At 52.5% G+C, this 13,157-nt stretch overlaps 1 protein-coding gene across 2 annotated transcripts in view; it reads right to left on the reverse strand.

The window, feature by feature from the left end:
* Positions 1–13,157, reverse strand: part of LOC116278112 (tyrosine-protein phosphatase non-receptor type substrate 1-like) — a 44,023-nt gene that overhangs the window by 20,448 nt on the left and 10,418 nt on the right. For both annotated transcript variants that reach the window (XM_072943944.1, XM_072943946.1), the window contains exon 3: positions 3,088–3,441. In XM_072943944.1, coding sequence (XP_072800045.1) covers positions 3,088–3,441 — 354 coding nt within the window. The remainder of the gene's footprint in view (positions 1–3,087; positions 3,442–13,157) is intronic.

Consider the following 13,157-nt stretch of genomic DNA (forward strand, 5'->3'; position numbering starts at 1 on the left):
CCAGAGCCAGGACCTGGCGGAGCTGGAATGGGAGCCCAGGCAGCAGGGCTTGGCCTAGGAGCGCAACCACTGTGCACTGAGGCTCAGTTACACCCTAGCCACCACAACAGGGGCTTTTAGAACCTCTCCAGCCGTCACAGACCCTGAAAGACAGCCAGAATTACCACCATCTCACAGGTGCGGAAACTGAGGACTAACGGGAACTGAGACTTGCCCAGAGCCCAGCCTGTCGGGACAACACCATCGCTCACTGAGGGGCTGCTCTGTCACCAGGCTCATCGTACCCTCAGGACATCCTGCAAAGTTAGTGTGATTGTCATCCTTCCACAGGCCAGTAAGCCCTGCAAAGGGAAGTGGGTCACAGCCTTGAAACAAACTCAGTTTGGGAGATGCCTACTCTGTGTTGCTGATTTAGACAGAGCACCTCAAATCCTTTCAACTCTCCTAAAAGGAGACCCTGATTATCACCATTTTACAGATGAGAAAACTGAGGCTGAGTGAAATGAAGGGACTGTCTCCTCACTGCACCCCCACACCGTGTCTCAGAAGTATTTCCCGTCACCTCCAAGCTTTCATGTTCATCAACAGAGCAAGTGCCCACCTTCCGGATCCCTCACACTGACCATCACCCTCCCCTTTTCCCTCTGAGATTCTTGACTTCAAGCAAGAATAGGGAGGAGTGCCCTTCAAGGGCCCAGGCCTGGGGACCCTGTAGCAACAAGGGGGAGACACGGGCTCCTGACACCTGAGTCTAGAATATGAACTCTGTCCACGTGAGGCCCCAGCATTTAGTATGAACTACCGCCCCCTCCTCATCCTCAGTCTGCGGGGCCAGGAGTGGGCGTGCCCGGTGCTGCTGGGATGCAGCGGCCCCTCTGCTCTGTCCTTGCTCCCCTTCCCGGAGCTGCTCCTGCAGGCCGCTCAGTGAAGGGGTGACATCACAGCAACAGGGAGAAAAGGACTCCTGGGGCTTCTAAGTGCACTGAGCCCTGCCTCATAGGAGCAGGTTCAGGACGTCATGAGACACTGCAGTGTCTGTCTGTCTGGTATGGGTTGTAAAGGCTGCCCCATCTCACACAGGACTTTTTTTATTTAAAATGCTTATTGCCGAGAAACAGAACAATACAAGATATAAAAGGAGAGGGTGGAGTTTTCTCCCCACTTTGACAAGCACAGTGGGGTGTGCAGAGAGCTGGGTGTGAGTCAGGCTGCTTGGGGTTCAAAGTTTGGCTCCCTACCTGCTCACCAGCCAGGTCCCCTCTTGGGGCCTCAGTGTCCTCATCTGTAAAAGGGGCACAGATGGCCCCTCCCTCAGAGCGCTGGTTATAGGCAGTAAATGCCAGGAGGAAGATTCAGCTTCTGACAGGCCCTCACCCACTCCTGCCTCCCTCCTTTCTTATCCAGGGAATCATCTGGGCAGGTGCTTGGGGAAGAGGATGACAGTCTCCTGGGAGGCAGCAGGTCTGAGTGGCACCGGAGCCAGTTACTAGCTGTCTTCGGCTGTGCAGGGGACGCACCCCCTGGGAACTTTAGTGATATCTGCAATAGCCAGCTTCCTTGCCAATGTCCCGGGATTTAGCAGGACTCGCTTGTACTACGTCTAGGAAGGAAATTTGGTGATATCCACAAATTAAAATGCACACAGTCTGCGACCCAGCAATGCCACTTCCAGTGGGTAATCCCCCCATGAGTAGAGTGATGCGTGGACAAGGTTATCCACTGAAGCGCTGTTTTAATAGCTCGACATCGGGAACAACTTAACAGCCATCAACAGGAGACTGTAAAGGGAAAGATGCGCTCTCCATCCAATGCGGTTTCTGTAGCTGTGGAAACAATGGGCAGTCTAGGAAGGAGCAGCTCCAGCTGAGATGGAATGCTAGACTTGGCATCATGTGGTTGAAAGTTGGGAGAGGTCCCCAGTCACCTCTAGCTTCAGGGTCAGAATGAGAGGGGCATTCTGAACCTTTGGGAAACTGATAAAAATGCTCCCTGTTCAATGGTTTGGTCTAACAAGCTTTTCATCAGCACCTATTATGTGCCAGGCTCTTCCGTGGAGCCAGTGTCCAAAAAGTGCAGGAAGGAGCCTGGCCTCGGTCAGACTGGGTTCTGGAAGGCTCCCCTCATGCACTGGCCATGTGACTGTGGTCTGGGCCCCTGTCACCTTGTGGTCTCAGGCTCCCCCTGTGTACACAGGGGACTGGGGTGGATCGTGTCTAAAAGTCCTTCCTGTGCTGAAATTTTAGGATTCGGGATCCTGAGCCTCTGACAGAAAACCCTAAATGAGCTCCTTTGCTACCTCAGTGGGGCAGCCCCTAAGTCAGCCACATGGGGAACCTCTGTCCTGGGTGCGGGACATTCTGAGATGAGCCAGCTCTGCTTTGAGCCTTCAGTGACTGAGTCACATGAGGGTTTTCCTAGTGCTAACACCCAACCTCTGGGTACCTCCTCCAACCAGAGCCGTCAGAGTCAACAGGGAATCTGTGCCCTTAGTTATTTCTTCTCAGTGTGATGTCTCTAAGGATGAAATGAAGAAACACACTCTCCCCACCGCCCTTCCCCGGCCTGGATGGACTCTCCGCATTGGAAGGGAAGAGAACACAAGCTTCATAGGAGAAGAGCCCTTGTCTGCTTTGCTCACCCCTGATTCCGTGGCATCCAGAGGAGGGCCGGGCACACAGTAGGTGCTCAGTAAGTGCTGAATAAAGAGAAGACTCAGCCACTCTGAGGGGAGCACTTTCTGGAGGCAGCAGGTGAGGTCTGCCCTATGACGGGGCGAGTCACTCAGACTTTCAGCTCCCTCATCCCTGGAACCAAAGGGCTGGACGGGACTGAAAAGTCAAGGGATGTAGAACCAGGCAGCCTGGGTTTCTAGACTTTTCCCACCTCTACCACCTGTGGGGCCATGAGTAGATAGCACGACCTCTCCAGGCCTCAACTTCCCTGTAGACAAGAGGGAAATCAGATCATGACCCAGTCATGATAAAGCACCCACTGCTGCACCTGATTCTTATTTTTGCTCAAAGAGAGGAGGGCATTTTGTTGACTCGTTGTCACAGAGCAGGGGACGAGGGGCCCACGTGTACTCACCACTCACAGTGAGCCGAGTGCCTGGTCCAGACTTATACTCCGTGTCACCAGCTAATCCTCTCTGGAACTTCACGCAGTAGTAGGCACCGGCGTCTGCCGGGGTGATGTTACTGATGCGGATGGAAAAGTCCATGTTGTCTCTCCTTGTGGCGTCTGAAGCATTTGTTACTCGGGGGAAGTGGCCTCCTTTGAAATCGTAGATTAACTCCCGGCCTGGCCCTGTGCCCCTGAACCACCTGAAAGGCCCCACGGGGATCAGGGAGGTCGTGGTGCAGCGCAGAGTGGCAGTCTCTCCAGCTGCGACTGACACTGATGTCTCAGGCTGAGTCACCTGCAGCTCCTGAGCCACCGCTCCTGGAGGGAAACACAGCAGTTATTCATTCCTCCTCATGTGATCAGGTAGGTTTTCTCCCGTATTTACCAACAGCAGCTTTCACTGACCTAAAGCACCGTGAGCCCATCCTGAACTCAGCTCAGTGCAGCTACCATGGCATGTGGACTCTCACAAAGAGCCTGTAATATGAGACCCCAACACAAATGAGGAAACTGAGGCACAGAGATGGTAAATGACATGGCAGTGAGCAGGTCTACACTCCTGAACTTCCTCTAGAAGACTCATGTCTCAGCTGGGCTCTGAATCCAAATCTGAATTTCCAGGAGGAAAGGGCACAGTGTTCCTGACAGAGGGAACAGCCTGGGCAAAGGCCCAGAGGTGGCAGCACAGTGCGTAGGGGGCTCTACTAACAGTCTGGATTCTGTTCCGGGTCTGGCCCAGGAAGCAGGCCCTGAGTAGGAAGCCGTACTCAGCAGCCAGGTTTGGTTCAGGCTGTGGACTAGTGAAGTCGGAGGACTTGGGTGCGAGTGCTGGCTCAGAGCTGACTGCTGTGTGACCTTGGCTTCACCCGGGCGACCGAGAAGATTCCGCAGGTACCCCTCCAAGTGTCCGGGCTGCATCCTGCCCGGCACCACGTCACCGGAGTGCTGCCCTTAGTTTGGGCAGGTCCCTTTACCGCCCCGAGCCTTGGTCTCCTCATCTGTCAGTTACTACAGCCCTGTCTTGATGGATCCCTGGTAGGAACAGACCACACGTCTAGGCTGGGACAGTGTCAAAAAAAAGTGTCTAGTCTTTGGAGCCATCTGGCCTGGTTTGAGACCTGGCTCACCTTTTATTCACATCTGATCTGAGTTTCTCACTGCTTTAGAGCCTCCGTTTCCTCATCTACAAGATGGGCAGACTGCCCGAGACCTTCGCGTGTTCTAAAAAGAAAGTGAGATCCCACATGGACGTCATTTAGCACCAAGCGGACACAGGGAAGCTGCTTCATCACACACTGAATAAATGAGGATGAGTCCGCTGCTCAAACTTCACTCCCACCAACCCTTTCAGATGCTCTTGCAGGCCTGCCCGGGCTGGATGCTGGGACACACAGTGGTTGGACCCAAGTCAGGCCTCAAGTGCTCCAGGGCTGGACAGCTGGAAGGGGTCCTAGAGGTCTGTGCTGGGCAGGGGCCTGAACCCCAAATTAGAGAGGACTGGGACACATGAACAGGGGCTCCCAGGAGATTGGGGGAAGGGGGACACAGTAAGAAGGTGGACAGGTTGGGTGAAGATGCTGTGAGAGGTGCTACCGATGTTCAGGGGGAGATGTGGCTGGGGCCCCGATTCAGAACAGGGTTGAGGGGGAGAAAGTAGCAGTCGTGAAGACCTTGGAGAAACACACACACACACACACACACACACACACACACACACACACACACACACACACGAGATAGGCAGAGGGAGGGGCAGACAGACAGAGATGGAGTGAGAGACTGAGACAGAGGGAAAAAGAGAGAATAAGACAGTGACACAGTGTTGTGTCAGCCTGGTGGAGATATAGACAGGCCATCTGGCCTCTGCCTGGTCATGAAGTGACCCTGTCTTGGCATGATCTAGTCCACCTTTGCCTTGGACATCAGCCAGGGTTGCAGCCGATGCCCTGAGCAGCCCCCTCGCCTCTGGCTGAGCAGGAGAGACATTGTGAATTTGCCCACCAGCCCATGGCCTGGAACCACCTGCTGAAAAGGGGCAGGGCATCCAAGGGAGGGGAGGCCCACAGATTCCCGCCTGCCCTCACTGCAGACAAGCCCAGGGCTTCAGGACCAGCCTCTCATCCCCCTGCCCACGGTCCCAGCCCTGACTCTCACGCCAGGGATTGCTCAGTTCCCTCGGCAGGTGACAGACAGCGGCCCCACCCTCATGGTGCAGGGAAGAAACCAGAGTCCGCGGAGGGCAGGGTTTCTGGTGGAGCTGGTGGCCCGGTGTGTGAGAGGCACACGGAAGAGGCCCACAGAGGCAGGTAGGACCCTGAGACATCCCAGGTGGCTCAGCAGCTGCCAAGAGCATCCAGCCAGGAACATTCCCAGTGGGCCCACATTCCACATGGGAGACTGAACTGGAAATGCGGCTTGGAGGAAGCAGGGGCGCTGGGGCCAGCAGGCCTGGGCGCGAGCATGCCCCTCCCCAAGCCAGCTCAGTGTCTGCCCTCCCTGGGCCTCCACTCCATCCTCTGCAAAGTGGGGTCCCAACACCCACCCCCAGGATATGACTGTGATGACTGCAGACCATGACACATTGGACATAAGTGCCTCCATGGTTTCTGTTCCCATTCTTACCAGATGCATTATTATATACTTGATCTCCTCTGGACTGTCAGTTTCCCCCCAACCAGGGCATAGTATCAACCCTTTTTGTGTGTGTGTGTGGTTGGGGAGGTATTTAGGTTTATTTATTTATTTGTTTTTTAACGGAGGTTCTGGGGAGTGAACCCAGGACCTCACACATGCTAAGCACATGCTCTACCACTGAGCTACACCCCTCCCCAGGACGTAGGATCCACAAGGAACTGTTTCCATCCCCCTGCCTAGAACACTGCCTGGCACACACCAGGCCCTCAATAGATGCACGTTGAGTGATCACATTAGTGAAGGAAGGAAGGAAGGATTTCACGTGCTCCCAGGCAAACCCTCTCCCTGAGCCTCTCTCCTCATCTGTTAAAGGCGCTGCTACAGGCAGATCTGGGAGACAGCGCGAGCCTGGAGCCTGGGACGGCGCCGGGCCCACAGACGCGGTAATAAATGGCAGTTATTATTACCCATATCAATACCACGGTGCGGGGCTGTGAGTCAGCAGCTGGCGCGGGAGCCGTGGGAGCCGGAGAGGAGGTGCCGCGGCGGGCTGAGCCAGGCTGAGCCGGAGGCCCGCAGTCACACCCAGGGAGGCGACAATAAAATCTGGAGTGGTGTAGGGCTGCTCCCTACCCACCCCCCCTTTTTTTTTTAGCTCCTCTCAAGCTCTCTCCACCAACTGCAGCCAGATTTAGGAGGCTTAATTAATTAGCTAGTGTTTATAAAGCGTTTGAAGAATTTTAAAAGTGCGACGTAAGTGCCAAATATTATTTTAATCTGGGTGAGTGTGTGTTTTTCCAGCAGAGTTTTTCCCTAGTTCGCTTGCTTTTCTTTCTCTCTGCAGGTTCTGTTCTGGGAAGCGGGCTTGTTAAAAAATCACTCCTGCGGTTCTGGGCTTGGGGTCATCACGCTGGCATCACTGACAAACCCATTTCCCGCTCTCTCCTGCCCTCCTGGCAGAGAGAGTGACTATCCAGGGGCCAGAACAGTATCCAGGAGAGAAGGGAAGCTGGACAGGCAGCCTCACACGCTGCTGGTGAGAGTGGGAACATCCTTTCGGGAAAGCAGTGTCCAGAATGTGGCAGAATGGACCATAGGTATGAAAGATGTTCACCAGCCTTTGCTGGACTGTTTCACGAGGACATAACCTCAAATATGGTGTAGGGTTCCCACAGAAGAACTGTATAAAAGTTGGAGAAAAACCCAAGTGGTCGCTGACACCGGATGGTTCCAGTGAACTGTGGCCTGTCCCCTCCATGGAATTACAGGTAGCCATCAAAAATCATCACCATGAAAACTGCAGTAATCTGGAAATTTCTGCATGGTATAATTTTAAATGACATGGTGGTTATGCAAATAAAATTTGTTCATTGCAAAGTATTTAGAAAAAAACAAAACAGTATAAACAGAATAATCCCATAGAATACCATCAAAGATAACTGCAATCAACACTTTGATGTTGTTAAAAGGACGAGTGAATAAAAGCGAAGTAAAATCATACTCACTTACGAAAGATATGTGCAAACATTTTGCTTCATTCATTCAGGTGTTCTTATAAAAATGAAAAATTGGAAATATCCTAGTTTCCAAGAAAAGGAGACTGACTGATGCCATGATGGTCAACCCACGTGATGATCAAGTGTACATGTAATGAAACGATTATAATTATCGACACAGAAATAGATCATGAGATCAGAGTCAGTTACTGATCTATGTTTTCAGTGTGATCCCAAACTTCTAATTTTGACAAAAATGTATATCTGATACTAAAGAACAGCAGTGATTGTGAGTAGACTTCCAAGGGCTTTTGCTTTCATGGTTTCTGCTTGTGTTACTTGTGCCATAAAAAAGAAGAAAAACTGCTTTCAGTATGATCATGACTTTGTAAAGTAGACTAAAACTACGTATAAACTATGTACGTATAAAATAAACTATGTATAAATAAACCACTGCAAATACCATACAAAACTACAAAATGCAACTCTCTTTGGATCATGAATCTAAAACTGATGGGGTTTTCTTTTTTTCCTTCTATTTTGGATATTTTCAGATTTTCTAAATGGATGAATACCAAAGAAAATTTACAGTATCCCATTTTGTAATGAGAAAAATCTATACATGTAATGTGTATGTTACATGTGTGTTTATTACGTAAATGAACCTCCCTTGTAGGAATTCTGTCTGTTTTGTTCACTGCTATCTTCCCCAGCTCCTGATGCAGTGCTTGGCACAGAGCAGATGCTCAGTAAATATTTACAGCCTGACCAATCAAATTGTCTAGGAAAAAGGCTTAGAATGGTAAACCCCACAATATTCAGGTGTGTTACTTCTGGGAAATGGGACTGGGGTGGACTGGCACAGGAGAAGCCAAGTTTTCTACTTCATAGTAAATAATATATTGAAGTCTCTCTCTCCCTCTCTCTTTCTTTGCATGAACATTTATTGCTTTTGGAAAAATATTAAAGTAATGAAATAAAACCAGTGAGTATCTAATGGAAGAAGTCAGCAGAGTGGGTAGAATCTGTTGTAAGAGGAACTCAGTGACCACAGCGCAGGGCCGGTCAGTGATGCATTACTGGAATCTATTATGCACCAGGCCCTGAGCTCAGGGCTGCTGAACGGCTGGGTCCTGGCCTCATTGAGCCTGCACACGAGTGGAGAAGATAGACTTGAAAGAACTAACTCCAATGCTTACACTTGGAATGAGCCCCAATCCTTTAAACAAGGGACTCCTGCTGGCATCTCTGACCCCATCTCCTGCCCCCATCCCCATGACCTGCTCTCCCACCACCCATCTACTGGGTCTTCCACGAGAAGGCCAAGGAGGGTGTGAGAGACGGGGACTGACAACTGACCATCAGACTTGGGAAGATATCTTTGATTTTTCTTTCCAACATTCATGCGTAGTTTTTGAGATGAAGAAAAGATGAAAACAATTTCATCAGAAGTGAAAAAATAAGCATGGATGCTTTTCTAATAGAAAAAAAAAAAAAAACAAATCAACTTAGAACCAAAACGTGCCAGGAGGGAAACAGGGCCACTGTGATCTCTGGCTGTGATTCCTCCAGAGCCTGTCTCATCAGGACGCGGAGGAGCAGCCAGCCTTTCCCTGACAGGCGCTCACTGCCACTCGCAATGGCAGCTGGCCTGCCCCCAGGAAGTGGTAGGCCCCCAGAGCAGGGGCCTCGGGGACAGGCCGGAGGCCACCCCTCAGGTTTCCACAGACTCAAGGAGCTTGGGGCCTGGGAGGCTATGGCTGGAGGTCTGGCAGTGCCCGGTGTTCAGCAACCCCCTTCCCCGACTACGATTATTACTGGCCATCCTCGGGGAGCTGCTGGTTTATCCCCCCAACACGGCAGCACCTCATCAGTGCCGCCTTTGGCATCTTCTGAGTTACGATTTGACAGCTGTGTGAGTGTGTAGTCAGGAGTGTGGACGGGAGTACGCACACAGGAGTGACAGAGGGCAGATGCGGGAGTATGTACACGTGTGCACGTGTGCTGAGCACAAGCGTTTACACGCGTGTGCATGGGGCACTGAGTGGGAGTGTATGCACATGAGCGTGTGCACAAGATGCTTTTGTGTGTAGGAACGTGCAACAGTGCAGCTCAGGGGTGTATCAGAGGGGAACAGGGGCAGAAGGGGTTTGAACTGTGCACAGGAGAGTATGTGAACGTGGATGTGAGCCTGTCAGTGGCGTGAAAGGGTGTGTCTGTGCCCGAGGTGTGAACAGATAGGTGTCCGGGAGGGGTATGAGCGGGTGGGAGCATACGGATGTGTGTGCGGGCAGGGGTGTAGGAGCGGGATGAGCACGTGCGTGCGTGTGTGTGTGTGTGTGTGTAGAGGGTGTGTGTGCAGGGAGGGCACATGTGCGATGGGAACAGCATACACATGAATGAATGCGACGGTGTGTGTGCTGACCTCAGGGCTGGGGGGCGGGGGGGGCAGGGGCCACAGCACAAGTAGGGACCACGACATACATCCCATGTGTCCACACACCCATGCTCGTAAGTGTGCCCAGTTGTGAACGTGCTGGCCCACGCAGGGCGGTGGGAGAGGAAGGAGGGCGGGGGAGATGCTTCCTTCAAGTCTGTCATCAGCCCCTGGTGGACAGGGCCCTGCGCGGCCCCGGCACAGGGTCCTGCTCTTGACGGGAGGCTCACACCTTTACTGAGCACCTGCTTACTGGGCGCCAGCCGCAGGGCACAGCCGTGAAGAGGCCAGCCCGGAATGGGAGTGCCCTGCTGGAGCTCAGGACCACGGGCGGGGCAGATGGTCCCCAGGCTGGATTCAGGACAGGGCTGCGTGGGCGGAGGACTGTGTAGACTCTGCAGATCCCAAGCGGGGAGCTTGGGGCTCTGATAGAGGAGTAGCAGGGATCTGATTGCTGCAGCTGGGAGCTGATTTTCCTCTGGAGTCAGAATGATTCATTCACGCCCTTTCAAAACTCATTCTACTGCCAGGCCCTGTTCTAGATGTCACAGGACACAGAGCCAAGTAAGATGGGTCCCCACCCTTGTGGGCCAGAGTCCTGGACACAGACAAAGAACATGTGCAGAGTGATCAGTGAGCAAGAAGAGTCTTGGGGATAGGGTCTTGGAAGAGGAGTGGGATCTGGGAAGCCTTCCTAGAGGTGGTGGCCCCTGAGCTGGGTATTGAAAGCTGACAGAGGCTGGGGAGAAGGAAAGGCATTGAAGATGAGGGAATCACATGAGTAAAGGTACAGAGGAGGGAAAAGGGCTCGGCACAATTCAAGGACCAGAGCAGAGTTTTGGGGCACGCTCAATGGCTGTGAGCAAGATGAAATAGGGCCAGCCTGGACTAGGCTAATCTAACACCCAAAAGGATGGCTTCAGTTGCCATTTGAAAAGCAGGCCATCACCGGGAGCATTCTACGGGTACCACCCGATAAATGTGATCTCTTCTCCCCGTGACCGGGTCCCCTCCAGTTCCGGCCTCTGGATTCTCAGGCTGCCAAAGATGCACACACATTTTCCCAGCTGAGATAAAGCCCCCCCTTAAAAGTGACACACATTTAATAAATGACATTTGCCAAGGTTTCCACCAGTGCCCCAGGTGCTGCAGCGGAAACTACCACCTGCCTTGGAATCAGTGCAAATGCGGATGCTCATGGCCTTGAAATAAGGTGGGGGCGGGCCCAGTGGGCCAGGGTGCTCTCTCTTCAGGCAACTGAGAGAGCTGGGCACTGTCCATATCCTTGCTGGGACAGGGCAGACCCTGGTAGTCCCCTCTATGTAGCAGGTAAACTCCTAAGGTGCCAAAACAGTCTACAGCTTGTGCTCTGGGACCAGAGGACCCATATATCTCAGTCTTAAGTGGGGTGACTTGGCAGAGTCGCTTTTCTCTAAGCCTGCACTTTCTCACCTGTAAACAAGGGGTCCCTCGTCTCTCTCCTCCCAAGGACAGAGGTTCAGCAGTTAGAAGAGCTGGACTGAGATCTGCACATTTCCTCGACTCCCCGTCCCACGACCACATGTTATTAGCAGAGCTTAGTGGCTCAACTTCCAAGATCTGGCCAGACTCTGCCCTCTTCTTACCACCACTTCCATACCACAATCCCTCACCTAGATCCTCATCTCAGCTTCCAAACTGGCCTCCCGCGCCACCTCACCTCTCTACAACATGCCCTCCCCCTGCAGCCAGAGGAGCCTCTAAAACCTAAGCCAGGTGACATCCTTTCTTTGCTCAAAACCTTCCAGCAGACTTCACCGCACTCAGAGTGAGACCCAGGGTCCTTCCGGTGGCCCCCAGGGTCCTGCAGCTTTGCTCTCAACCATGCCAGATTTCTCTGCTCACCTCAGGGCCTTTGCACTGGCCACTGCCTCTACCTCACACTCATCATCAATATGTTGGCTCCCTCTCCTGCTTCAGGCCTGAGAGGCTTTCCTTGGCGCTGCGTATAAAACACTACCCATCCCCCAACATCCCTTCCTTTGCTTTATTTTTCTACATATTACCCACCACCCAACATATTATGTAGATATTTGTCAATTTCATTAGCATCCATCTCCCTACCCTAGACTTACTTATAAGCCCTTTGAGAGAGACTTATTTTGTTCCTCAGTGTATGTTCCCAGATTTATATCAGTGCCTGGCATTTGTTAAATGTATGTTCTGGTTTGGAATCTAACTCTGCCACTCATGAGACCCCAGGAAATTAACCCACTGGACCTCTGGTTTCTCACCCATAGGACAAGGAAGATAATAATAATAACACTAGGGTTGTTCTAGGATGAAACAGGCTCATGTGTGTAGAGAGCTCAGTGCCGTGCTGGGCACAGAGGAGGCACCCGGTGCAGGGCAGCGTTAAAGGGCAGCGTTTCCAGGCAGCGGACATTTAAGGATGAAGGGGATGACATATGATCACGGCCTTCAGCCTGAGAAGCAAAGGATTCTCTCCGAGGCAGAACCAGCTCTGCCCAATGTTTGCACAAGACCACCTGGAGCTGGACCTGCGAACAAGCTGTGCACACTGTTGGCAGGAGTCTGGGAGGCAGGGAGGGCTAGAGGCATTTGCTGGGTTCAGGGACCTGGAGGTGATGAGAAATGTTCACAGTGCGCCCTGTTTGCAAAGCAGCAGGGAAAGAACTATCAAGATGTGTGTGCTGTAAGCACCCCTCGTATTCACCACGCCTGAGGGTGGGGGACAGGTGAGGCTGCGAGAGCACGCACAGGCACCAACACCCACCATCCACTGCGTTTGGTACCTTGACAACCTAAGGATCTTCTTTCCACCTCCCCATTTTGCAGAGGGAGAAACTGAGGCCCAGAAGTAAGGACTGGAGAGGCTGAGAATCCAGGGGTGTCCTTCCCAACCTCCAGGCCCAACTGTTCCTCTAAGGCAGGCCCAGGTGCTGCCGGCCATGAGCCCACAGGTGCAACATATGGATGAGGCCAGATAAGAGGAAGCCCTCATTTAACTGTCATGAGCCCATGAGGCAAGTGCTGTTGTCAGCATCTTCTTCCTACAGGTGAGACCCTGAGGGGCAGGGAAGGGGCAGAGGCAGGACTCAAACATAGAGGTGTCTTGTGCGATCTCTTCTCCCTGCGGCCAGGTCCCCTCCGGCTCAGGCTTCTGGATTCTCAGGCTGCCAAGGACGTGCACACATTTTCCCAGCTGAGATGAAGGCCCTCTTAAAAGCGACACACGCTTATTAAACGACATTTGCCAAGGTTTCAGCACACTCTGCTGCTGACAGCAGATAGTCTCCGGACGAGATTTCTCCCCAAGCTGACACTATTCGCTGATGCCTTTTATAGCGCTTTTTGCAGTTTGCAAAAGCACTTTCCACAGCTCTTAGTTCCCTTAACCCTCCACAGTCCCTGTGCAGGAGGAAAGAGTGGTCGCAGTTCCATTTTGCAGATGGGGAGACTGAGGC

This window comes from Vicugna pacos, chromosome 19 (genome assembly GCF_048564905.1).
Source record: "Vicugna pacos chromosome 19, VicPac4, whole genome shotgun sequence".
In the NCBI taxonomy this organism is placed as follows: domain Eukaryota; kingdom Metazoa; phylum Chordata; class Mammalia; order Artiodactyla; family Camelidae; genus Vicugna; species Vicugna pacos.